Below are 27,289 nucleotides of genomic sequence, written 5' to 3' on the forward strand. Positions count from 1 at the left end.
AAAAATGATGAAAAACGGCGCGCTATAGTATGCCGTACGATATGGGCTATAGCCCATGGTCCAAAATGATGAGAAACGAGGCTAACTTCTTTTTTTTTAATTTAAAAAAACATGGGCTATAACCCATCGTTTTTTTTTTTTTTTTTATCCTCAAAAATGATGAAAAACGGCGTGCCATAGTATGCCGTACGATATGGGCTATAGCCCACGGTCCAAAATGATGAGAAACGAGGCTAACTTTTTTTTCCCAAATTTCAAAAAACATGGGCTATAACCCATCGTTTTTGTCATTTCGTCATTTTTTTCAAATCCTCAAAAATGATGAAAAACGGCGCGCTATAGTATGCCGTACGATATGGGCTATAGCCCACGGTCCAAAATGATGAGAAACGAGGCTAACTTTTTTTTTTTATATATAAAAAAACATGGGCTATAACCCATCGTTTTTTTTTTTTTTTATCCTCAAAAATGATGAAAAACGGCGTGCCATAGTATGCCGTACGATATGGGCTATAGCCCACGGTCCAAAATGATGAGAAACGAGGCTAACTTTTTTTTTCCAAATTTCAAAAAACATGGGCTATAACCCATCGTTTTTGTCATTTCGTCATTTTTTTCAAATCCTCAAAAATGATGAAAAACGGCGCGCTATAGTATGCCGTACGATATGGGCTATAGCCCATGGTCCAAAATGATGAGAAACGAGGATAACTTTTTTTTCAAAATTTAAAAAAACATGGGCTATAACCCATCGTTTTTGTCATTTCGTCATTTTTTTCAAATCCTCAAAAATGATGAAAAACGGCGCGCTATAGTATGCCGTACGATATGGGCTATAGCCCATGGTCCAAAATGATGAGAAACGAGGCTAACTTCTTTTTTTTTAATTTAAAAAAACATGGGCTATAACCCATCGTTTTTTTTTTTTTTTTTATCCTCAAAAATGATGAAAAACGGCGTGCCATAGTATGCCGTACGATATGGGCTATAGCCCACGGTCCAAAATGATGAGAAACGAGGCTAACTTTTTTTTCCCAAATTTCAAAAAACATGGGCTATAACCCATCGTTTTTGTCATTTCGTCATTTTTTTCAAATCCTCAAAAATGATGAAAAACGGCGCGCTATAGTATGCCGTACGATATGGGCTATAGCCCACGGTCCAAAATGATGAGAAACGAGGCTAACTTTTTTTTTTTATATATAAAAAAACATGGGCTATAACCCATCGTTTTTTTTTTTTTTTATCCTCAAAAATGATGAAAAACGGCGTGCCATAGTATGCCGTACGATATGGGCTATAGCCCACGGTCCAAAATGATGAGAAACGAGGCTAACTTTTTTTTTCCAAATTTCAAAAAACATGGGCTATAACCCATCGTTTTTGTCATTTCGTCATTTTTTTCAAATCCTCAAAAATGATGAAAAACGGCGCGCTATAGTATGCCGTACGATATGGGCTATAGCCCATGGTCCAAAATGATGAGAAACGAGGATAACTTTTTTTTCAAAATTTCAAAAAACATGGGCTATAACCCATCGTTTTTGTCATTTCATCATTTTTTTCAAATCCTCAAAAATGATGAAAAACGGCGCGCTATAGTATGCCGTACGATATGGGCTATAGCCCATGGTCCAAAATGATGAGAAACGAGGATAACTTTTTTTTTCAAATTTTCAAAAAACATGGGCTATAACCCATGTGTGTGTGTGTGTGTGTGTGTGTGTGTGTGTGTGTGCACGCTTCGATAACCAGTGTTGGACCTGTAAGGGTCCATTTGGTTACATGTGTTACACTCTCAGACTTAGACATGGACCAAATGGTCCATTTGGTTACACTAGACCTGTACGTGCCCGTCGGCCACCATATATACTCTCAGAGTTACAGACCTGTAATGTTACACTCTCAGAGTTACATTTGGTTAGCGTGTGCATGCCCCTGTGCGTGTGTAGGTGCATGTGTGTGTGCGTGCGTGTGTGCACGCTTCAATGACCACTGTTGGACCCCATGGGGATCAGGGACCTCTGGGAGCCACCCATAATCAAAACGGTCACAGCAAACTCTGTTGCATCACAACTGGTGGCCAACAGTCGTAACGAACACCGTTGCCGACCCACAGGAGAATACCATCGCACAGTGGTATCAGACCAACCACAATCAGCCAGCCCTCAAACCAAACCCTTCGACCTAGAATAACTCAAAACTGCAATGCGAAAGTTGAAACCCGGAAAAACAGCAGGGATTGATGACATACTGGCAGAAATGATACAGCACCTGGGACCTAACGCAAAGACCTGGCTCGTGGGGATGCTGAACACATGCATGGCACAGAAAACCATCCCTTCTGTCTGGAAAAAGGCCAAAGTGGTTGCAATCCCCAAACCTGACAAAGACCCATCATCCCCAAAGAGCTACCGACCCATGTCCCTCCTTTGTATCACCTACAAGCTCTATGAGAGGCTGCTACTCCAACGCCTCGTTGTCACTCATAGATACAAAGCTGACTAAAGACCAAGCTGGCTTCCGTCCCGGCCGCTCCTGTGCTGGACAGAGCTCAACCTCACCCAACACATTGAGGATGGGTTTGAGGGAAAACAAATAACTGGAGCAGCATTCAGAGATCTCTCTGCTGCCTACGACACTGTCCAACACCTCACAATGGTCTGGAAAAGCTTCCTCAACAACAGGCGCTTCTATGTCCAGTTAAATGACCAGAGGAGTAAATGGAAAGCCCAAAAGAACGACCTCCGACCAGGTAGCGTGCTCGCCCCCCTCTTTTTCAATATCTACACAAACGACCAGCCACTACCAACAGAATGCCAGCGTTTCATCTACGCCAACGACCTCTGCATTACCACCCAACAAGCAGACGACTTGCAAAAGATTGAGTCTGTCCTTGAAAGTACCCTCCAAGAAATGTCAAGCTACTACAATACAACCACGTGAAACCCAACCCATCAAAAACCCAACTATGCAGCTTCCACCTGAGGAACCGAGACGCAAAAAAAGAACTGAGCATCACAAACTCTCAAAAAAAAAAAACACCTGGAGAACACAAAAGCCACGGTCAACACCCACAATAACATCCTGTGAAAACTAGTGAACTCCAAGTGGGACGCAGACCCACAAACAATCAGTGCAACTGCCATGGCCCTGTCTTTCTCTACAGCAGAGTATGTCTGCTCAAGCTGGAGTCACACCAAATTGGTCGACACAGCCCTAAAAAACAACTCCTTTCGTGGCTGTTTACATTCGAGGGTCGCCGACTCGCCGGTCCTCTCGAACGGAACAGTTTAACGTCATGCCCAGGACGAAAAGATATAGAGAACACCAACATGACAAATAACAGTATATAGCGTTGTCTATATAGCGCGCCGCTCAATGACCTGAGACCATGGACCAATGAACCATGTAAATACAACACATTGAGCAGGGCACTGCAGGGAGTTGAACCCCGTTCCGGTAAACCAGAAGTCCGACACCAGTGCCTTAGTTTTTGTGTTGTTCATTTACAGGTCCAGGTGTGCATACGCATGTGCGCCTGTGCGTGTGTAGGTGCATATGTGCATTTGTGTGTGCACGCTTCAATGACCACTGTTGGACCCCATGGGGATCAAGGACCTCTGGGAGCCACCCATAATTCACAACGGTCACAGCGAACTCTGTTGCATCACAACTGGTGGCCAACAGTCGTAACCAACACCGCCGCCGACCCACAGGAGAATACCATCGCACAGTGGTATCAGACCAACCACAATCAGCCAGCCCTCAAACCAAACCCTTCGACCTAGAATAACTCAAAACTGCAATGGGAAAGTTGAAACCCGGAAAAGCAGCAGGGATTGATGACATACTGGCAGAAATGATACAGCACCTGGGACCTAACGCAAAGACCTGGCTCGTGGGGATGCTGAACACATGCATGGCACAGAAAACCATCCCTTCTGTCTGGAAAAAGGCCAAAGTGGTTGCAATCCCCAAACCTGGCAAAGACCCATCATCCTCAAAGAGCTTCCGACCCATGTCCCTCCTTTGCATCACCTACAAGCTCTATGAGAGGCTGCTACTCCAACGCCTCGTTGTCACTCATAGATACAAAGCTGACTAAAGACCAAGCTGGCTTCCGTCCCGGCTGCTCCTGTGCTGGACAGAGCTCAACCTCACCCAACACATTGAGGATGGGTTTGAGGGAAAACAAATAACTGCAGCAGCATTCAGAGATCTCTCTGCTGCCTATGACACTGTCCAACACCGCACAATGGTCAGGAAAAGCCTCCTCAACAACAGGCGCTTCTATGTCCAGTTAATTGACCAGAGGAGTAAATGGAAAGCCCAAAAGAACGACCTCCCACAAGGTAGCGTGCTCGCCCCCCTCCTTTTCAATATCTACACAAAAGACCAGCCACTACCCACAGAATGCCAGCGTTTCAATTCTACGCCGACGACCTCTGCATTACCACCCAACAAGCAGACTTCCAGAAGATTGAGTCTGTCCTTGAACACGGAGAGCCAAAGAGGACTTGTTGTTGCTGTTCCTCATGTTAGCGATAGCTGCTAAAGCTATCAACAGTAAACACAACCTTGCTAGGCTAGCAAGCTAACGTTGCAACAGGATCGTTGCGGTGTGTGTGTGTGTGTGTGTGTGTGTGTGTGGGGGGGGGGGGGGGATTCCGGATATTAAAATAATAGTAGTTTGAGTATGCTGGCCATGATGCATTGAATATCTGAATAGAACATTAACTAGAGTTATAAATAAGGAATAGAAACCAAGATGATGTGGTTGACATCATCCATAGTTACTATGTATAATAATAATAATAATATTATACATAGTAACTATGGATTATAAACCTATAATAATAATAATAATAATAGTTATTAAAATAATTATAGGCATAATAATATTATTATACATAGTAACTATGGATTATAAACCTAAAATAATAATAATAATTATAGGCATAATAATAATAAAAATAATAAACATTTTAAAAACAATGACAGCTTACAATGTTAAACCCTCAGAAATCGCCGTGGTTGAGTGGTATCGACTATCGAAATATCAATACTTTTCCAAATATCATATCGAAAGGAATGTAAAATTAGGCAAAGTTAATTATAATTTATTAATTGGATGAAGGTGTTGCAGAATAGTTTAGAGTTCTCGGAAGAGAAGAGAAACTATGGCTGCTTAATTGTTTATTTAAGGACAATTAAAGTGCACACCTTTTTGCCTCCGTCAGCCTGTAACATTAATAGGGTTAAAAAGTTGAACTCAACCTTCTTTTCTGTCCCGACCTGAATCATTCTATTTGGAAATTAGCCGGTGACGGTGTCACAATAATGATTTGCATTGTTGTGACTTGTGTATTTACGTTATGTGGCCTATAAACAAGGACCACTGAATAATTGGAATGTCATTTGTCGTAGTATATATATATATATTCATATTTGACAAAATCCAGTAGCCCCTGCTAAAAGAAAACCAGCCCCCCCATAGCTCCCCCATGCACAAATGTCTGGAGCCGTCGCTGGTTGGGGCAGCAAAGGTGAAAGCTCTGTCACCCCAGTTTGGTAGTAATAAGTATAGGCTACTATCCAAGCTTCTGGTTCGAAGTCCTACAGCGCTTATGTGACCTTTGTCCTGACCTGTTGTATATGTTTACATTCAATATGAAATGCACTATTTCACTAGAGTGTAAAGACGCTGTGTTCAGATTACCACACCTGAAACCCACTGTATTGTCTACAGGAGACGATATGTTTTTATAATCGTCATGGGGGGGGGGGGGGGGGGGGGGGGGGGGGGGCCCTCCTCCCCCCACAGCTCGGGCTTTGGCCTATATAGCATGGGTTCCCAAAGTGGGGCCCGGGGACCCCCAGGGGTACTTGAGGGAGTTCCAGGGGGTCCTGTACCTACAGCGTAGTTAAATTTGTACACTCTCAGAGTTAAATTAACAGTGGTTTTACAATATAAATTGGGGGTATACCAGAGATAGAAATGCCATTAAATCGGGGGTCTGTATAGCATAGCCTAATGCGTGTCAAACTGGGGGGTCCATGAAATCACTGCTATAGACCCTCCTTTATCGGGAGGGTCACTGGCATACGTTTTCAAATGGGGGGTCCGTGGCCTAATAAATGTCGAACATCCTTGACACGAAAACGTTTGGGAACAACTGGCCTATAGTATACACTATACAGGCAACAGTCATAAACACAATACATGTGATAACGCCCCCCACTGCAGAAGCCCCTGCTCTAGCATATAGCAGCTGTGTTTGGATCCCCTCAGTCACCCTGCACGTGGTTGTTGCCCTGGCAAGAAAGACCCTCATCTGTCTGTCATTACGTCAACGTTGCATGTGCTCTCAGTGGGCCTTCTTAAGTGGGCTCCTTTGAAGAAATGTCACTGCAGGGTGTGTGTGTGTGTGTGTGTGTGTGTGTGTGTGTGTGTGTGTGTGTGTATATATAAAACCAGGAGGAGCGATCGTACTGGGACACCACAAACAGGCCTTTCCTTAATGGAAAGCAAGTCTACGCCCCTGCCACCCGAAACACACTCACACACACACACACACACACACACACACATGCACGCACACATGACCTTCTTCTGTGTGGAGTTTGCATGTTCTCCCCGTGTCCCCTATAGGGTATAGATACCCTCACAAAAACATGCAGTAATCCTGGTCTCTAAACTGCCTCCCCCTGGCCAGCCGGGGCGCCTGATGGAGGGGAAAGGAACTGGTTGGAATAACGTGTTCCTTCCACGCGCTACGTCCAACCAGGGAAACTCCCCCCTGTCAGGTGTATAAAGGAGCAACTTGGACACTCAGGCATGAAGGAAGCATGAGTTCAAGTCCGTTGCTCTCCCCTTGTCCCCCATATATGGGGACTAGGTTGGTGGAGGGTGTGTAGAGCCCAGGATCACATTAGATGATTGACACAGGGGTGAAAAATGGGTTACAAAATCGTGGGATAAAAAATATATATAAAAAAAAAAAACTAATGCTATGAATGGATTCAGAATCATATAGTTATATCTTATAGTTTGACATGTCACATGATGCTACTTAAAGCATGACAATGTTGAATGTTTTGCCTTATAGATCGTTAACGGTATATGGTCACTTAAATATAACCGCCCTATAAAATAAATTGCTCGATGATGACAGTCGGTCAGCAGGTGGATTCATGAATGTATATGCAATATTTGTTTAGGCCAATAAAAATAACTATAATAAGCTCATTTCCCACTTGGAACAAAAAAAAGCCTGTTGTGGCTGCCTGGACTAATTCACCTCTCGAGCTGGGCTGGGCTGTTGAGCATATGCTATGCTTTAGCTATTGAAAAATAGCAGATCTACAAGCTCGTAGCGCGCCACCGAGTGGCGCGCTACGAGCTTGTAGGTCTGCTATTTTTTAAAACAGAAAAAAAAAAAAAAACGACTCACATAGAAACATAGCTTTTTCAGAAAACTGTCAGGATGTAGGAAGACATTTATAGAATCTGATCTCAGGTCAGGCTGTTTCTAAACATGGCGTTCTGATGTTGGGAATGTTTGACTCTTTTGATGGTCGACCAGAACGCCCCCCTGTTATTGGCTAGAGTTCCTCCTCCTGGGGCTGACCTTGTGGTCCCATCCCTGGTGAGGGCAGAAATACACTCTCTGCCCTCAGCCCAGTGTGTGTGTGTGTGTGGGCAGAAATACACTCTCTGCCCTCAGCCCTGCTCTCTCCCTCTGGTTTTCTACACCCTGTCATTACGGTGGAGGCAGACTGCAGCAGGGAAGCTGTGCGCGAGCAGCGCGAGAGAGTGTGTGTTTGTTTGTGTGCGTGCGTGTGTGCGTGCGTGCGTGCGTGCGTGTGTGTGTGCGTGTGTGTGTTTAAATCAGAAGGCAGAGTAGGGGTTGGGCACAAGAAACAACTGCAAAGAAGAGAGCAGAGGGTACGAGTCTCTTTTTTTATATATATATATATATATATATATATATATATATAAATATATTAGGTAGACATACAGTAAATGACCACAAACAAAACATAGCAAATAAAACAAGAGACGAAACAAAACAGTAAACAGAACAAGCGGAAACTAAACAAAACAGACAACAAAAACAAAACAGACCCTCACAACAAGTATCCATGAGGCTACCATACAAATTAAGTACTAGACATCTGCTCTAACCAGGGAAACTCCCCCCTGTCAGGTTGTAAAGGAGCAACTTGGACACTCAGGCATGAAGGAAGCATGAGTTCAAGTCCGTTGCTCTCCCCTTGTCCCCCATATATGGGGACTAGGTTGGTCTCCCCTTGTCCCCCTATATGGGGACTAGGTTGGTGGAGGGTGTGTAGAGCCCAGGATCACATTAGATGATTGACACAGGGGTGAAAAATGGGTTACAAAATCGTGGGATAAAAAATATATTAAAAAAAAAAGACATCTGCTGTGAGGCACGGAGAAACGGCCGGTGGCACAGATGATGAAAACCCCACTGTTCATTTCTTCTGGAGTGCTTTAACATTTTGAAGACTTAAAGAACAACTCAGAACTCACTGGAAGACAACTTGCTGAGGGAGCCAGGGAGGTGCACAAAGGTGCCTTTTTGCAGCAGATAAACTGTCCAGCTAAACTTTTTACAGAAAGAAATTCCACAGGATCAAATTCAGTTGATGCACGCTAGAATGGTTAAAAAGGTGCTGGCCAGGATTATACTCAAGACCTCAGAGCTAAGAAAGCTGATCTTAAACCACCAAACCTGAGACATACTGTAGGTAGAAGCTCATTTAAATATACAGGGGTGGAGGATGGGAACAAAATCCCAAGGGAAATAAAATTTGCCCAGTCTTTGAAACATTTTAAAAAAATATGCTGAAAAAGTGGCTGATGAGCAATTTAGTATAGTGCTGTATTTATCTATTTATATCTATCTTTTGTTTATTGATCTATGATGGCCGGTTGTAAATGTCATTAGTATTGTAATTGCGAACGCAGTGAGCACTTACTATGAGACCTAGCAGATCATGTCTGTCTGTGTGTCTGTCTGTCTGTCTGTGTGTGTGTCTGTCCCGCTTTTGTGCCCATATATGGAGCCGAGTGATTTGACTCAGCCATAACCATATAAGGAGTCCCCAAAGCAGCTATACGTCCAAATATGGAGTGTGTTGCATCAATCACAAACAAATCACTCAGCTCCATGTATGGGCACAAAAGCGGGACAGGACAGTTGCGTTCGCTTCCCGCGTTTGCGCGTCTTACTGGTGTTAGTACACATGTTCTTCTTATCATATGCTGTAACTATTTATTTACGGTATTTGATCACAATGGAAATAAGTCCTCTGACTTTTTGTGCAATCCTGATAATTCTGTACTGCTCCTCTATGAATTGTCATGAATCATGAATATATCAAATAAATCAAATCAAAAATCAAATCCTCCCTCTCCCTCTCTCTGGTAATTGGGGTCTCCCAGGTGTTCCATAATAAATTACAGTATGTGTCCCATCCCATCCGGTCGCCCGCCCCACCACAGACACCTTCACATTTGAGTTTGATGCCAGATAAATGAGATTGATGACGACAGGCTAAAACAAGGACGGATAGACAGAGCGGTGTCATTGCTACAGCACGCCGTACTGTCCACTCTGTGACGCTGAGTCATCTGTCCACAACCGCAGACACTCTGTCTCTGAGACGCTGAGTCATCTGTCCCACAACGCAGACACTCTGTCTCTGAGACGCTGAGTCATCTGTCCCAACGAACCGCAGACACTGCTATTGATCTATTCTCTCCTCACCTCGTCACATACTGTCAGTACGAGAGACGGAGGACGGTAGGGAGAGGAGGACCAGAGGTCACAGGGTCACGGGCCGGCCATTCAACTGTCTGTACTGTCAGTACTGTCTGTACTGTCAGTACGAGAGACGGTGGACGGTAGAGAGGAAGACAGAGGTCACAGGGTCACACGGGCCATTCAACTGTCTGTACTGTCTGTACTGTCAGTACGAGAGACGGAGGACGGTAGAGAGGGGAGGACAGAGGTCACAGGGTCACGGGCCAGCCTTAAACGGTCTGTGGGTTCTGGATGATTCAAGAATAAAACATATATACAGATGGGATATGATATCGGTCAGGAGTGGGGCAACTTTGAAGCTGGAGAGGGCCGCTAAATTTCCAACACTCACTCCAGAGGGCCACTAAATTTCCAACACTCACTCCAGAGGGCCACTAAATTTCCAACACTCACTCCAGAGGGCCACTAAATTTCCAAAACTCACTCCAGAGGGGCCACTAAATTTCCAAAACTCACTCCAGAGGGCCACTAAATTTCCAAAACTCACTCCAGAGGGCCACTAAATTTCCAAAACTCACTCCAGAGGGCCACTAAATTTCCAAAACTCACTCCAGAGGGCCACTAAATTTTCAAAACTCACTCCAGAGGGCCACTACATTTCCAACACTCACTCCAGAGGGCCACTACATTTCCAACACTCACTCCAGAGGGCCACTACATTTCCAACACTCACTCCAGAGGCATACGTATATATCCACATTGCATATTACTGTCGTAGCAAACATAGCCGGTCTACAAGCACTGCAACGCATAGATCTGCTATCTTTGCTATATTTTAATTTAAATCTCAAATTATTTTTGTCTATTTTTGAATTGGAATTGAATTGCATTTAGTTATAGTTATGATGACTTTATGAACTAAATACAAATACATTGGACATAAAAAAAAGACAGACTGAAGTAATTTAAGCGGGTCATATTTGCAAATACATAATATACATATATCAGTATTCTGATATTAACCTGCCGGCCGCATTAAGTGTTGGTGGGGGCCTCATGTGGCCCCCGGGCCGCCAGTTGCCCGTGTATGATATTATAGGTAAAGGGAGAGAGGTGCAGGTCACGTCAGGCCAACGTCAGTGTTCTGTACATTAGGCTATATAGCATTTCCAGGTACAGGCTGTTGGAGGAATGTCACCCTAGGCTGTCAGGAATGTTCTCTGTTTACGCAAAGAATACACAAATGGACATTTCCTTCTGGTCTAGTAGTATAGGCCTATATGGTTGTCTAAACTCTAATAAGTACAAGTAAGTATAGGTGGTGTGTTTCAGTTTCGGTTGAAGTTAATTATTTTTGTCACCGGCGTTGATCCACACCTCCGGCTTAACCCATTCTGGGCGGGAACCCCTTTTGGTGTTTTAAACATTATGTTATAATTTAGCTATTGAAAAATAGCAGATCTACAAGCTCATAGCACGCCACCGAGTGGCGCGCTATGAACTCGTAGGTCTGCTATTTTTGAAAAATCGTAAAAATGTGCCTCAAATCAAGTCAGGCCTGAATGGCATGATTTGACTGTGAGCCTCTTCCACCAGACAGCCACAAGCTGCCCTGGAGCATTGTCCTAACTTAAGACACTTTGCAGCGTGAGCTTTTCATTTCAACCTTTTCTCCTGAAGTTTCCTTTTTACCAAATCTACTTTTTTATATATGAGGATTATAAACTCACACAGGGATGATGCAAGGATTGAACTGGCCATCACCCAGCTGTGAAAAGCGCTTAACCCATTCAACCAAAGTCTGCTTCACCTGACCCGACCATGCAGAAGCACTTTGCACTTTAATATGCTTTTGTGAGGAGTACAGTTGAGACGTCAATGCACAACCTCAAAATCTTCAAACGTAGCGCCCGGCCTGACTATACAAGCACTTTTCATAACTCTTTTGCATGTTGCAAGCCACAACACTTTTCACTAATCATCACTGTAGCAGATCCATGATGCAATGATCCACGTGATATGTCTACGCTATCCGTGGGCCTCCGGGCCAGTCACCTGGTGGCGGGCTGGGGGTCTCTGGGGCCTCTGTCTCCACGGGGTGCGAGTGGGGGGGGGGGCTGGATGCAGGCCGGGCCTGTGACAAATAAGGTCATATATCTGATGTATATTGTGAGTCATGTCTCCTGCTCTTTTCCTGCCTTGCCTTGCACTCAACTTCAAAAAATGCTGTACTGTTGTAGTTACTGTATGTCAAGCTGTTTTTCTGTTGTTATGTTTTTGTTTTCTGGGATTCATATTTGTTTGATTTTTGTATTTGGTGAAAATATTCTTTTTTGGAAATAAAAACAAACAGTTTGGCTACCATGTACCACTAGTACACTACACTGCATTTCCAAATGTGATTAGAAGGAATTAAAAACAAACGCCTCTCCTGTCTGTGCCATCGACTCGACAAGTAGAAGCACATGGCAGTTATAATAAAGCTGAACGTTTAATTTGCCGGCTATAATTTGATTGGTGTACATAACAGTAGGTGCAGTCAGTCAGTCAGTCAGTCACAAATCAAAATTCCATCCATGCTCGTCAGTCACTCACTAATCATTCTGCAGCAACAAACGGGGCTGAAAGGCCTCTGGGCACGGCGTGGATCTGAACACAGTTCAACGGAACGCTGAAAGGCCTCTGGGCACGGCGTAGATCTGAACACAGTTCAACGGAACGCTGAAAGGCCTCTGGGCACGGCGTAGATCTGAACACAGTTCAACGGAACGCTGAAAGGCCTCTGGGCACGGCGTAGATCTGAACACAGTTGAGCGACCTGTCGCCTGACATCACCGGCTAGAGAAAACACACCTCTCTCTCTCTCTCTCTGGAGGAGGAATCTGTTCCCAATTAACCGTACTGTGAGAAGCTAAAGTATTTGTTTCCTTAAAAAAATGAGGACCGGCACCTCGAGCACCTGGGGAGCTGTTAGAGGAGGGGTTATTGGATGGGGGGAGATTAGCTACCCTTCAGGCTCCTCTTGTCCCCCTCCTCAGCCTCGTGTCTGTCTGGGGCTCTCTGCTGATAATAGCCCCCCTAGGGCCATTTGAAACGTCCACACCTGGTTTAACCCATTTTGGGCGAGAACCCCTTTTGGTGTTCTGTTCTACTTCAGCTATTGAAAAATAGCAGATCTACAAGCTCATAGCGCGCCACCGAGTGGAGCGCTATGAGCTTGTAGGTCTGCTATTTTTGAAAAGTCGTGAAAAAGGAGGGACGCAAATCTTTGAATATATATTTCAGAGCGAACATTTTTAACTAAAATATTGGCTTCTGGGGGTGGGTCCCTGGTACTACATATTTTGAGATGGGGGTCCGTGGCCCAATAGAGATAATTCTGGGGGTCCTTGACATGAAAAAGGTTGAGCACCACTGACACAGAAACATGGTTTTTTCAGAACGTTTAGAAACTTTGTTTTTTATCGACCTCAGTCCAAAATGTGTTAGGTTTCATAGGGCCTTCTGGACCCATATCTGGGTTACTGTTGGGACCGAGTTAACTCCTCGTGTACCCCCCCAAAAAAACCCCATGCTCTCGTTTATCATCCTTGAACGGGTCTAACTTATTGCCACTGTTAAAAACATGGGACTGTCTAGACACTAACAGTAGTGCATTGTAAAGCAATGGGTGCACGTACACACGCTGAGTAAATTATATCAATCAGGGTAAAAAAAACCCTATAATAAAAAAGTTTAAAAAAAAAGCACGCCAGGAGTGCTTTGGTCAGCGCCTTGATAATGAGTCGTTTCTCTGAGGTCCTGACTGTCCGTTATGACGACGATGCGTCACAGGCCTCGTCAACCAGACAGGGGTCACAGGTCCTATACTCAGGCGGACATACAGACAGACACATTGCTGGGCATAGGAGATGACGTGCCACCGCTCAAAAACATCCTGGTTAAAAGATTGAAAGTCTTTCTTCAGTTTGAAAGTAAGATTGAATACACAATTAAACTCTCCAACATCGATGCTCGGTGTCCCCATTCTTCTATTCTATTCTATTCCTTTAGTATTAATTTGTTTTTCACTTCCTTTTATAGGAAGTGTATTATTTTGTGACATGAGCGAGGGTTTCTTTTGTCTTCTGTTGTGAAAGAAAAACAACCGAAGCGTCTCTGATATTGATGATATTGTTGTAGAGACCAATTTCCTTGAACACTCTTTGAATAAATCTTGTACACTAACCCATTCTGACCGGGCACCCATTTTGGTGTTAGCATCATGTTATGCTTTACCTATTGAAAAATAGCAGACATACAAGCTCATATCGCGCCACCGAGTGGCGCGATATGAGCTTGTATGTCTGCTATTTTTGAAAAATTCGAAGAACGACTGACATTTTTAGAATCTGATCTCAGGTCAGAATGGGTTCATCAGACCAGTGTGTGTCCAGTGGAAACCTCGTATGAATCTGATCTCAGGTCAGAATGGGTTAAACTAAACGGCTTCATCAGAAACGCCAGACTTTCTTTTGGAAGCCTGGGAACAAAACATAAGCGTGAAAAATCACATTGGTTAAAGTGGGCGATCGAGGCAGAGCTAATGCATCTCTCTCCGTTTCCATTTCCAAAGACACCGCAAGAAATGTACGTTTTCTCGCTTTCCCTTCATCCGCCTTGTCACGCTTCCTTTTCAACGGAATGTTGAGAAAGCCCACGTTTTGGAAATATCATGCAAATCACCTTAGGTTACTGTAATTCTTATCAGTGTAGGGTAGTCTACGGTAGTAGTATACTGTAGTAGTAGTATGTCTAACTGATTCCTTTCTGATTCCATCTTCTGAAGACCATTTGATTCTCTCTGAACAACACTGTGCTTATACTCCCAAACGTAGTAAATCAATCATCCCATATCTAGAATTCACCTATTCGCCATGCTAAGCATTCATGGAGTGCTACAAGTTAACCCATTCTGACCTGAGATCAGATTCATACGAGGTTTCCACTGGACACACACTGGTCTGATTAACCCATTCTGACCTGAGATCAGATTCTAAAAATGTCAGTTGTTCTTCGATTTTTCAAAAATAGCAGACCTACAAGCTCATAGCGCGCCACTCGGTGGCACGCTATGAGCTTGTAGATCTTCTATTTTTCAATAGCTAAAGCATAACATGATGCTAACACCAAAATAGGTTCCCGTTCAGAATGGGTTAACCCATTAACCCATTTAGGCCTGAAAAATGCATTTAAAATGTATTCTTTCTGAAAAACCTCATGTTTCTACGTACATCAGTGGTTCTCAATATTTCATGTCAAGGACCCCAAAAATGATATATGAACAATGCCGCCGACCCCCCATGTGAAAATATGTTGTTCCAGGGACCTCCCAGAAGCAAAGATTTGGAGTTAAAAAACTTGAAACACTGAAAGAATATATATTCAAAGATTTAAGGCACATTTTCACGATTTTTCAAAAATAGCAGACCTATACAAGCTCGTAGTGCGCCACTCGGTGGCGCGCCCCGCCCCTCGGTGGCGCACCCCGCCCAGGGAGGAAGCACAAATGCAAGCTCTTTAAATTTCTCCCTCTTATACACAATGACAGAGCAGAGAACACAATGGAGGTGTGGTCAATGTGGACATCGTCAAACAAGGTCCCATGGGTCTAGTACAGGGGTGCCCAGTAGATCACAATGGCTGTGCAGGTAGATCACATGACATGCCCCTAAAACATATATCATTTAAATTAAGAAATATATAATTTGGCATCCGACACTTGAATTGAATTAAGGTGACTTGATTGACATTAAAAATGGCCTATAAGCCATGTTATATAAGCTATAAGCCACAATGGAATATATATTTTCAAGAGTGTTGAGCACAAACTTCAGTAGCATTATACAAAGTTAGACATACAAAAACTATTTCCATTTCGCACCCTCAGGTACATTTGTTTTTTTACTATTTTCAGAAATGAGATCATACTTCTTAGTGGGTAGATCTTGTCGAGTCATTTATAAAGTAGCTCTTAAGTCTAAAAAGTCTGGTCTAGTAACATAACAGGTCATCTGACAGACAACCAACAGCATGAAAACCTACTGTGTGGTGACTCATGTGAATGCAGTCGAGACAGTTCAAATCCCATTACAGCACCACTTATTCTAAAACCTAAGAGTTTCCTGAAAAAAAAACACATTTGGTTATTGTATACATCTATATATAAAATCTAAAATGCCAGCCTGGCAGGCTGCATGCCTATGGATGAAGCAGAGTGGTGGGTGTGAAGGATGGCGTGACACGTGTGGAAAAATGCATGTTCTTTGAACGCCGGAGCGGTCGGTCGAGAAGGGATGAACACTTTCTGCTTGTGTTGTCATGGTGATCGTGGGAGAACAAGACATTTGTTGGCCTAACTTGAGGCAAACGGAGAGCGAGAGAAAGAATACATCACTGCTGTGTTCCTATTTGGCTTTAGTATTCAGAAATAGAAATGTCATCATTAACCCATTTTGGGTAGGTATTGTATTTTTGTTTCTTCTTGGTTAGGGATTGAGTTAGGGGTAAACCTTTTGTTTTCTAGTTAGACCATTTTCTCTACAAATGTAACTAGCACCCTGAAGCCAATACTTCTTTTGAACTGAAAAGAACAAAGATTTGAATCAATTGTCTCTGTTGACAAAGAAAAGACTAGCAATAATAAAACTTAAAGTTATTTTTTAAAACAGTCTCCTCCCATTATGTTATTTCCCCTTACCCTAGACAGGGGATCGTAACAAACCCCCTTTGGTGTTTTAAGCATTATGTTATACTTTAGCTATTGAAAAATAGCAGATCTACCAAGCTCGTAGCGCGCCACCGAGTGGCGCGCTACGAGCTTGTAGGTCTGCTATTTTTGAAAAATCGTGAAAATGTGGCACGAATCTCTGAATATATATTATTCTTTCACAGCGAACGTTTTAACTCAAATATTTGCTTCTGCTGGTCCCTGGAACAACATATTTTCAGATGGGGGGGCCTGCGGCCAATTACATATCATTTTTGGGGTCCTTGACATGAAATATTGAGCACCACTGGCACAGATACAGAAACATAGGTATTTCAGAAAATTAAGATTTTAGAAGAAGTTTTTTTTTATTTCGACGTCAGGCCTAAATGGGGGTCTGTAGCCTAATGCATGTCAAACCTGGGGGTCCTTGAAATTAAACGGGTTGTGAATCACTGCTAGAGACGTAAAAATCTTCTTATGGGGGTCCCTGGCATACCTTTTCAAATGGGGGTCCGCGTGCTAATTAGTGTCAATTTGGGGGGTCCTTGAGATGAAAAGGTCCCTTTGGGCGTGGTCCCTATAATGGAAAGCCACCACAGAATCACAATTTAGTTATTTATCAAATGGACATTTATTAAAACATTTATGCATTGCAAATGTATGCCACAAAAGCAAAACAAACGTACAACAGTTATCATGAAAATTGGTAGCGAATACAAAATTAAAACAATTCTTAATTGCACGGTAGGGCTAACCCTACAATGCAAGTGAGAAAAAAAAGAAGGAATTACATTTATGGCATAACAGAGAATAACACCATGTCAACCAGTGAATCTCAAAGAGGCACATAATCATTGGAATAGACTCTAATAGAGCACCGAAGTCTGACGTCAACATCTGTAGAGGGCGCTAAGTCCACGGGTTCATGTACTTTTTACTTAATTTTATATCGCCTCATATAATATGAACTGCGTTTGAAAAATAAACAAATCATCCTGGCCGTCACATGGATATGAAGAATCAACTGACTGAGAGAAAACGCTAATAGTTTTGTGCTAATGCTGCCGAATTAGTTACATTTTCGCTGGAAACAGAACTGTATGAAATATGACTGACCGACCGTCATAAACGATACATCGACACCTCCCCCGACAATATCGACCGAAACGGTAAATTCTTATACGAGACGATTTTCCCCCACGTTATACCATTCTGGGCGGGAACTCCTTTTGGTGTCAGCATTATGTTATGCTTTAGCTATTGAAAAATAGCAGATCTACAAGCTCATAGCGCGCCACCGAGTGGCGCGCTACGAGCTTGTAGGTTTGCTATTTTTGAAAAACCGAAGAACGACTGACATAGAAACATGGCTTTTTCAGAAAACTGTCAGGATGTAGAAGACATTTTTTTGAATCTGATATCATGTCAAAATGAGTTATTCTCCATAGAGGAAAACCTCCATGAACCAGGGGATGAGCGAGTGACGTCAGGACCTTAGAACCAGGGGATGAGCGAGTGATGTCAGGACTTTAGAACCAGGGGGATGAGCGAGTGACGTCAGGACTTTAGAACCAGGGGATGAGCGAGTGACGTCAGGACTTTAGAACCAGGGGATGAGCGAGTGACGTCAGGACTTTAGAAACAGGGGATGAGCGAGTGACGTCAGGACTTGGGCGCTCTATTGTCTTGGAGAGACAGTACGTATGTATTATGTAAACAGCATGTGCTTGGCGTGCATATTGTATGTCCACTGATTCTGCTGGCACTGTAGCATGTCTGAACCCACATCATATCAATGATAACTAAGCAAAATGAATAAATACAAATAATCTGAAGGTCTGAAGATAATTCCTCTCATCATTTTGTTTAACACGACTGCCGGAATTACCATTTAGCATTCACAGAGACTCATTACTTGGGCCGATCGAACATGTTATGCTTGTGGTATTGATTGAGATCTTCTGCATAATTATGGTATTATTATTATTATTATAGACGGACTCAAATACATGGTGGTAAAAGAAGCATGAAATCCATATTAAAGGCTCATACATAGTCTGGATTTTCAGTGGTGAGGCGACCACCGAACTACAACATGACGTCACTGTGGTGACCACCGAACTACAACATGACGTCACTGTGGTGACCACCGAACTACAACATGACGTCACTGAGGTGACCACCGAACTACAACATGACGTCACTGTGGTGACCACCGAACTACAACATGACGTCACTGTGGTGACCACCGAACTACAACATGACGTCACGAGCCGCGGTGAAGAGCAAACCACCGCCACCGTGACCACCGCCACCGTGACCACCGCCACCTCTGTTTTTACTCACCACCTCTCAACGTTATTTCAGCTCCGGTGGTCACCTCACCACCGAAAATCCAGACTATGAATAGGCCTTTAGGTGCAGGCTCTCTGACCTTTGACCTGTGGGTTCAGACAACATGGTGATCAGATGCAGGAAACCATACTAAACTGGCGGTCGGCCAAATGGCAAAAAAAAGAAAATCAGTGTCTGCTTTTATCTTTTCAACGAGCCATCTTAATAAAACTTTGGGGATTGCACGGGACGTCCGCAACGTAAACAAAAAACAGGCAAGAAATTCTAAATTCTAAAAAATATTGGCGTCAATTTTCTCTCTCCCACGACGAGGATGCAGCAGGACATAAACATAAACGTTAGGTGCCTCGGTGCAAAGAAACAATAAGGGGTTAATTATCTCAAGGCGATGAGCACTGAGTTATGGAATACATATATTTAGTTATATACATACATACAGTACATGTAAATATATAAAAGATGGCCAGATACAATAAATTGTCTTTTTCTTTGCGTTTGGCTAAACCTTGACGTGCGGAAGCATCTTCCCGTCTCTCACAGCATCGTGATAAATAAATGCCACCGTGTTGTCCAGCAAAGAGAAGGAGAGGGAATGTCCCACAGCCCGAGAAACACGAAGAGAAACCACCGCAAGGCTTATGGAGGGGAGGGGAGGAGGGGTTACGGTCAATATACAGTGGGCGCCGGGCCCCCCCAAGGGGTCCCCGGTACCACACCATGGAGGGGAGGGGAGGAGGTAGCCGCAATTTGCAACTCTAGATTGTTTTATAATGGGATGAATCTAGAGTTGTACTAATACCCTCCATTGACTCCCCACTCATCTTTTTTTGGTTTGTGATCTGCTTGTCTTAAACGACGTTAAACTCACCAACATTGCAGCTGTAGTCCAAGCTTGAATTTTCCTCTTTCAATCTGCCGAGCTTGTTTTTCATAAAAATCCACCGTAGAGATGTTATGAGCTACTTTCTGTCAAGACATCCTCTGCAGGTGATTATTTTTCTAAGTGTTGCAGTTTGGAAGCACTCGTTTTTGTTAACGGGTCGCACTGCTGCCTCCTGCATTATGTGCAAATTCAAAACAGGTCGTTCAGTGACGTACGACGAGTGCTTCCAAACTCCAGCACTTGGAAAAATAATCACCTGCAGAGGATGTCTTGATAGAAAGTAGCTCATAACATCTCTACGGTGGATTTTTATGAAAAACAAGCTCGGCAGATTGAAAGAGGAAAATTCAAGCTTGGACTACAGCTGCAATGTTGGTGAGTTTAACGTCATTTAAGACAAGCAGATCGCAAACCCAATTGGATGAGATGGGGAGTCAATGGAGGGTATTGCAACTCTAGATTCATCCCATAATAAAAAAAAATCTAGAGTTGCAAATTGCGGCTAGGGGAGGAGGGGTTACGGTCAATACGTTGGGCACCGGGCCCCCCAAGGGGTCCCCGGGCCGTTACCACACCGTTCCTTTCTCTCTTCGAGGGTTCCGGAGGTTTACGTCAGTCGCCGACGTCGCTGTCCTGGTCGCCTATGAGCCACAGGAAGTGGAAGCTGAGGGCGAGGAGCGCCGTGCCCAGAAGGTCGCCCAGGGCCGTCAGGTAGGGGATGGAGAAGCTGTCGGGGTCTTTGCCCACACGCCACATCCGGTGGACCATCCAGTCGGCGATGCACAGCAACGTGAACACCTGAGACAAGAGAGGAGGCACAGGCAAACAGGCATGGATGGAGTGAGAGGGTGTTTCTCCAATCCACTTTATTTATAAAGCACATTTTTATACAACAAGGTTGAGTTTGCATGTTCTCCCCGTGTCCCCTAGGGCAGTGGTTCCCAAAGTGGGGTCCGGGGACTCCCAGGGGTACCTGAGGGAGTTCCAGGGGGGACCCATCTATTTTGTTCATGTTCATAAAGTGATAAAGTGTTTAAAGCAGTGGTTCCCAAACTTTTTCATGTCAAGGACCCCCAAATTGACACTACTTAGCCCGTGGACCCCCATTTGAAAAGATATGCCAGGGACCCCCATAAGAGAAGACGTACATGTGATACAGGGGTACCTGGAAAAATATCTACCCCAAAAGGGGTACCTGGTCCAAAAAAGTTTGGGAACACCTGCCCTAGGGTAGGTACCCTCACAAAAACATGCAGTAATCCTGGTCTCTAAACTGCCTCCCCCTGGCCAGCCGGGGCGCCTGATGGAGGGGAAAGGAACTGGTTGGAATAACGTGTTCCTTCCACGCGCTACGTCCAACCAGGGAAACTCCCCCCTGTCAGGTGTAAAGGAGCAACTTGGACACTCAGGCATGAAGGGAGCATGAGTTCAAGTCCGTTGCTCTCCCCAGGTTGGCGGAGGGTGTGTAGAGCCCAGGATCACAGTAGATGATTGGCACAGGGGTGAAAACTGTGTTACAAAATCGTGGGATAAAAAATATAATTAATAGAGAAAGCACATTTTTATACAACAAGGTTGAAACAAAGTGCTGTACACAAAGAAATACTAAAAAAGCAACAACGACAACAGTACATAGACAGGGCACATAAGGACACAATGCAGTGGAAGCAGCAACTCTTAATCAGTATGTTCCAAATGCCAAGGAGTACAAGTGGGTTTTCAGACGTGATTTAAACACAGACAAGGATTGAGAAGCTCTGACATGAGGTGGAAGTTCATTCCACAGTGTGGGTGCTACAACAGAAAATGACCTGATTTCAGCTTTGATTTAGGGATCTTGAGAAGTGACTGGTCAGTCGACCTCAGGGCCCTTGTCGATACTTTGGGAGTTACAAGTTCCGAAATATAGACCCATTTCTCCATAAATGTTTTAAGAATGGCCCAGGATGGTGTCGAGAGGGTTTCTATTAAAAGATAAACACTTGGCTATAATTGAAGGGGACGTTGGTTGTCCAGAGTTGCTAGTAGCAACATTAACAAAATAAAAACGTCTTGAATGAATAAATGGATGGATGGCAATTAGACTGAACTCTGAACACGGTGCCAGCCATTGAAACTAAAGACACTGCCTGCTGGCCAAACGGGGCATTTCACTGACAGATCATTACAGAAAAATACGGTGGCTGTTTGGGGAAACTCTAGCACCAAGGTTCAAGTTTAGCTTTATTGTCCCTTGCGGGAAATTGGTTTGCTGCCAGATAATAGTATAAAAGAAAAAGAAATACACACAAACAAACAACATTCAAAACAAGACTAAGATCTAAGAACAGGCCACTGGAGACAAGAGAATTCATGACAATCAATAGTAGCAGAGTCAGCAGAAGTGCATTAGTGGGCAGTATGTGCAAACTTCAAAGAGGCCAGAATAAAGTGCCATCTGCAGTTCAGCAGCTGAATAGAGGCTAGAATAAAGTTCTATCTGCTGTTCAGCAGCTGAATAGAGGCTAGAATAAAGTTCTATCTGCTGTTCAGCAGCTGAATAGAGGCTAGAATAAAGTTCTATCTGCTGTTCAGCAGCTGAATAGAGGCTAGAATAAAGTTCCATCTGCTGTTCAGCAGCTGAATAGAGGCTAGAATAAAGTGCTATCTGAACACCACCTCATTCTCAATGTAAGTTAAGGATAGAACTACTTGTGAATGTCTTTAGAAGAAGAGGGGGGAGCAGGCTCTGTGAAGGAGGTTCCCTTCATGGTAACTTTGAGATGTCGCATCGCACGATGAAAAGCACCTCCGGGACGTCCCGTCAAACCTAACTACTCATGGCAGGGCCAAGTCAGAGAGACGAGGTTCGCCCTTCGTTCATTTCTACGGGGGTAGGTGTACTTTCTGCTCCCAGACTCACTTTCATAGTCATTGATGCAAACGGCTGGCTAAAATATATGTGACCCCTTCCAGTAGTTTCACCTACAAGTCGGCTCTAATGAAACTCCCCAATAGACCAAAAAACTTTTCTTTCTTTTCTTTCTTTTTGGTACCCTACCATAAGCCCTCAATGAATTGCATTGAATTGAATGGGATGTATGGGGTGTTGTGCTAATTCGCTTATTTCCATCGAAATAAGTAGTAAAGTGTGCCGCTTGGGTTATTATTTACATTATGAAGAGAGGATATATACAAAGAAATTATAATTTTGAGCGATGGAAATAAGCAAATTAGCACAACACCCCATACATCCCATTCAATTCAATGCAATTCATGGTAGGGGAAACAGCCAATAAGGAGCTTTTGCACAAAATAACACCTGGACCTCTTTGGTGGGGACGTAACAACTACAAAGAAAGGTAAGAAAGCTTTTTAGTATGGAATTCTCCTTTAACACAGTTGGAATGTTAAAGAATGTTTTTATTCCATCAGAAAGTCGTTTTAGTGTCATTAAGTCGTTGTAATTACATTGCAAAAATGTCTCTGTAATTAAAGATTATTCGCGTATTTTTGGGGTGTGAACATTCCTGCACGTATTTACATGTAGAGTCGTTTCGATTGGCTATCTTTGTTCTCCAGCTCAAGCCGCACCAGAATAGTTGCATTATGTAGTTTCATAATATGTAAAAAAAAAAAACTGAAAAATGACCATGGCCACCCTTGTTTATCAAACCACTGTACTCGGTCACATATATCATTCTAAACGATACCAAAATTGTGAAAAAAGAGAGGAAAAGAAGTTAAAGAACACACACATTTGCAGTCTGTGTGGTGTCATATTGTTCGAAACAAAAACAGATGCATGCAAATGTAAAGGTGAATGTCATGTGTAATAAGAGATAAACTCCACCTCCTACACTGTGGGTTTCCTAATTGTGTCTGCGAGGCCAGCGAGGAAACGCCTACAGAATATTATATTGCGTAAGGTCGTCAGCTGGGCTCACTGTGTCATATACATCTCCATATCTCCAATTACCAATGACTAACACAGGCAGGAGGAGAAGCCGAGCACAGTGGTGTGTGTGTGTGTGTGTGTGTGTGTGTGACTGTGTGTGTGTGTGTGTGTGTGTGACTGTGTGTGTGTGTGTGTGTGTGTGTGTGTGTGTGTGTGTGTGTGTGTGTGTGTGTGTGTGTGTGTGTGTCTGTGTGTGTGTGTGTGTGTGTGTGTGAATGCTTCAAACACTTTCAACACGGCACCCCATATTTTGTGCATTTTCTGCAGAGGCAAAAATGAACTATTCCGTATAGCTGTAAAAGGTTCGTTTCCAACACGTCTGTTAGCAGGTATAGATTCTCAGAGTTGCATCGTGAAAAGCATTGGCGACAGAGGGTTGTGAAGCTTGTAGATCTGCTATTTTCAGCATGCAACCAAGTGTAAAATGTCTTGGTCCTCTGGTCCCTTCCTAACATTTTTGTCTAGTTTTTATCCGTTTTAACGCAATTGTCAATATATGTAGTTTTAGTTTCAAGCTGTAAGATCGGCATTGTTCTCTTCACACCGACTGGCAACTTTAAAAATATATATTCTTAGGTTGGTTTGCTGCACGCTGGACGCGTTTTTCAGATTTTTTTGCAGTGGCTTTCCGAAAAACGTGTCCACTGTGCAAACCACCTTTAAGACAGACTGCTGCGGCAGCGTTACTCCATCTCTGAACGCATGCACGTCTCTTTGTAGTATTTTTGTGTACTAGAATGATTAAATTCTGTGAAGTTACCCAGTAAGACCTCAGGTCTTTGTGTACTAGATTAAATTCTGTGAAGTTACCCAGTAAGACCTCAGGTCTTTGTGTACTAGATTAAATTCTGTGAAGTTACCCAGTAAGACCTCAGGTCTTTGTGTACTAGATTAAATTCTGTGAAGTTACCCAGTAAGACCTCGGGTCTTTCAAGGTGTCTTTCATAAGACCTTTATAATAAACCGTCCTCTCCTCCAATGTGCTGATAGTGCTAATGTCAAATATATTGAGCAAAGCAGCTTTATGTATAATCTCTCAGACGTGCCTCTCGCCGGCTTCTCAGGACTGAGGTTTGTGTTTACTTGCAAAATGAAGGAGGGGAGGGAGAGAGAGTGGAAGTGTGTGTGTGTGTGTGTGTGTGTGTGTGTGTGTGTGTGTCTGTGTGTGCGTGCGTGTGCGTGTGTGTGTGTGTGTGTGTGTGAGAGAGACAGAGAAAGAGAGAGAGAGAGAGAGAGAGAGAGAGGGGAAGTGTATGTGTGTGTGTGTGTGTGAGTGAGTGAGTGAGTGAGTGAGTGAGAGAGAGTGGAAGTGTGTGTGTGAGAGAGAGAGAGAGAGAGAGAGAGAGAGAGGAAGTGTGTGTGTGTGTGTGTGTGTGTGTGTGTGTGTGTGTCTGTGAGAGAGAGAGAGAGCGAGAGAGAGGGGCGATCGGTAAGCGAGAGTGGACGAGAAGAGGCACCGAGGGAAGAGGTAACTCCCTGAGCAAACAGGAGGAGGAACGTTGACGTTCCTCTCTTCAGAAGGACAGCCTAAAACAGGGATCACATAAGGGCTCCATTTGTTGTTGTGTTGCCCAGACCTGGCAACACCGAAATATACCGACTCACAAAAACAAACATCTCATCAACATGGAAAAATGTGTCAGCAAAAACACCGACATGTGAACCATCTAATGCTGTATCACTATTTATTTTTTTGAGTGGTGCAACCACTCCTATAGACAGCTATGTGTGTCCCCTGGGTCCGTCCGAGCACGAGAATATAGAATTTGTTCACCACGAGGCAGCGGTGGCCGAACGGTTTGCGGAGCGGTCTTGATATCGTGAAGGTCGCTATAGTTCGTATCCCTGGACCGGGTACGTTAAAATTACCACCGCTGAAGTGCCCTTAATGGACAAGGCATTGAACCCCTACCATGAAATGTTCTATGAAATAAGCAGGGCCTGGCTGTAAACAAGTTCTTGAGCTTAGTCCAGTTATCCTCAGGGTAAACATAGTACCTTTCCTTTCCACTGTTGCACAGCCTAACACACAGACGCACACAGGCCAGGGAGGAGGGATTGTACAGTACAGTACAGTACAGTACAGTACAGTACAGTACAGTACAGTACAGTACAGTACAGTACAGTACAGTACAGTACAGTACAGTACAGTACAGTACAGTACAGTACAGTACCACTCACTTCAGACGGGTCAGATTTTTTAGTTGCGAACGCCAGTGAGCATTTACTATGTAACCCAGAAGAACATGTCTTAAACTTAAACTGTGTAAACTTAATCTGAACTCTGGCCTCCACACCATAAAAACTAGATAAAGTGCCCCTCGGGGCACAGGTCTCCACCAGGGCAGGTCAGGTTATGGCCTCCTGGTGGCGCTATAACAGGCCCATCTCCTGTTTCTGTAGCGTGAGGCAGCTTGATGTACAAGTACACCCACTGGGCACGACGCTAGTATGTCACAGGGACTTATACCCCCCAATCCAACCCTTGATGCTGAGTGTCAAGCAGGGAGGCACTGCCGCACTGGGTCCCATTTTTAGAGTCTTTGGTATGACCCGGCCGGGGATCGAACCCCCGACCTCCCAGTCTCAGGGCGGACACTCTAACCACAAGGCCACTGAGCTGGGTGTGAAAAGGGTGGGATATATTATATTCCAGTCTATAGTAGGAAAGTCTGTGAAAGATTTCACATAAATTGCACGCTGCATGCATTCATGATTTGAGGCTTTCGGTTCGAAACGGGCCAATGCATTTCATTTAGCCTGTTCCTCGTCTTTGATCCCCAGAGTCACAGTCCAGTAGACATTCATTGGCACGCACGGTCCTTTCCTTCCAACGGATTTGGAGGTCACCCCCTAAATGTTACTTAAGTCTTTCGTTCCACCTGAAGTAAAACCTGCTCGATTGGAAGATCTATTGTCCACTGGACAATATAGAAGATCTATTGCCCCAGGACAATAGAAGATCTATTGTCCCAGGACAATAGAAGATCTATTGTCCCAGGACGTTCTAACAACCTATGTCGAGAAGATCCTTTCACACGTTACATTTGACCTCTTCCTTCTCTTCATACAGGTTGACTTTGGGACGTGTTGTGTAACCAAGTGAAACATCAGCCATCACAACGCCAGACTAAAATGTATTTTGGCGGGCCTTGATGCCGTCGTAATGACTGATTTTACACTTGCTGAAAATAGCAGATCTACAAGCTCACAACGCGTCGCAGCATGCAAACCAAGTGTAAAATGACTTATACTGGATCTCTTGCCCACTGGTCCCTTCGTAATATTTTAGTCTAGTTTTTATCTGTTGACGAAATTGTCAGTATATTTAGTCTTAGTCTAAATCTAAGTCTTTAGTTTTCGTCAGTGAAAAAAAGGTAGTCGACGAACATTTCTTCGTCCTAGTTTTAGTCGACGAAAACAACACGGGGTTGAACGCGCAAACCGATCAATCACGCACCAGTGGTCCATCGTGGACCACCAGTGTCCACCACATACGTCTTAACGTATTTAGTCTTCACCCAAAAGGGTTTCATGAGCTTGTGTCTCTTCAGTACCGCACCTGG

General features: G+C 43.8%; 1 protein-coding gene across 3 annotated transcripts in view; it reads right to left on the reverse strand.

The window, feature by feature from the left end:
* Nucleotides 1–17,155: 17,155 nt before the first annotated feature.
* slc41a2b (solute carrier family 41 member 2b) overlaps nucleotides 17,156–27,289 on the reverse strand; it is a 64,871-nt gene continuing 54,737 nt past the window's right edge. Inside the window, exons 11-12 of one of the 3 annotated variants that reach the window (XR_013963555.1) lie at nucleotides 18,218–20,584; nucleotides 17,156–18,181 (exon numbers count right to left, since the gene is read on the reverse strand). Coding sequence is in view for 1 of the 3 variants with exons in the window: in XM_080757339.1 (XP_080613465.1) it covers nucleotides 20,399–20,584 (186 nt within the window). In the remaining 2 variants the exon portion in view is untranslated. Of the gene's footprint in view, nucleotides 20,585–27,289 lie in introns of all 3 variants that reach the window. The other 2 variants (XR_013963556.1, XM_080757339.1) reach the window with 2 other exon arrangements.

The sequence above is a fragment of the Protomyctophum bolini genome (genome assembly GCF_963924005.1).
Source record: "Protomyctophum bolini genome assembly, chromosome: 23".
NCBI classification, from domain to species: domain Eukaryota; kingdom Metazoa; phylum Chordata; class Actinopteri; order Myctophiformes; family Myctophidae; genus Protomyctophum; species Protomyctophum bolini.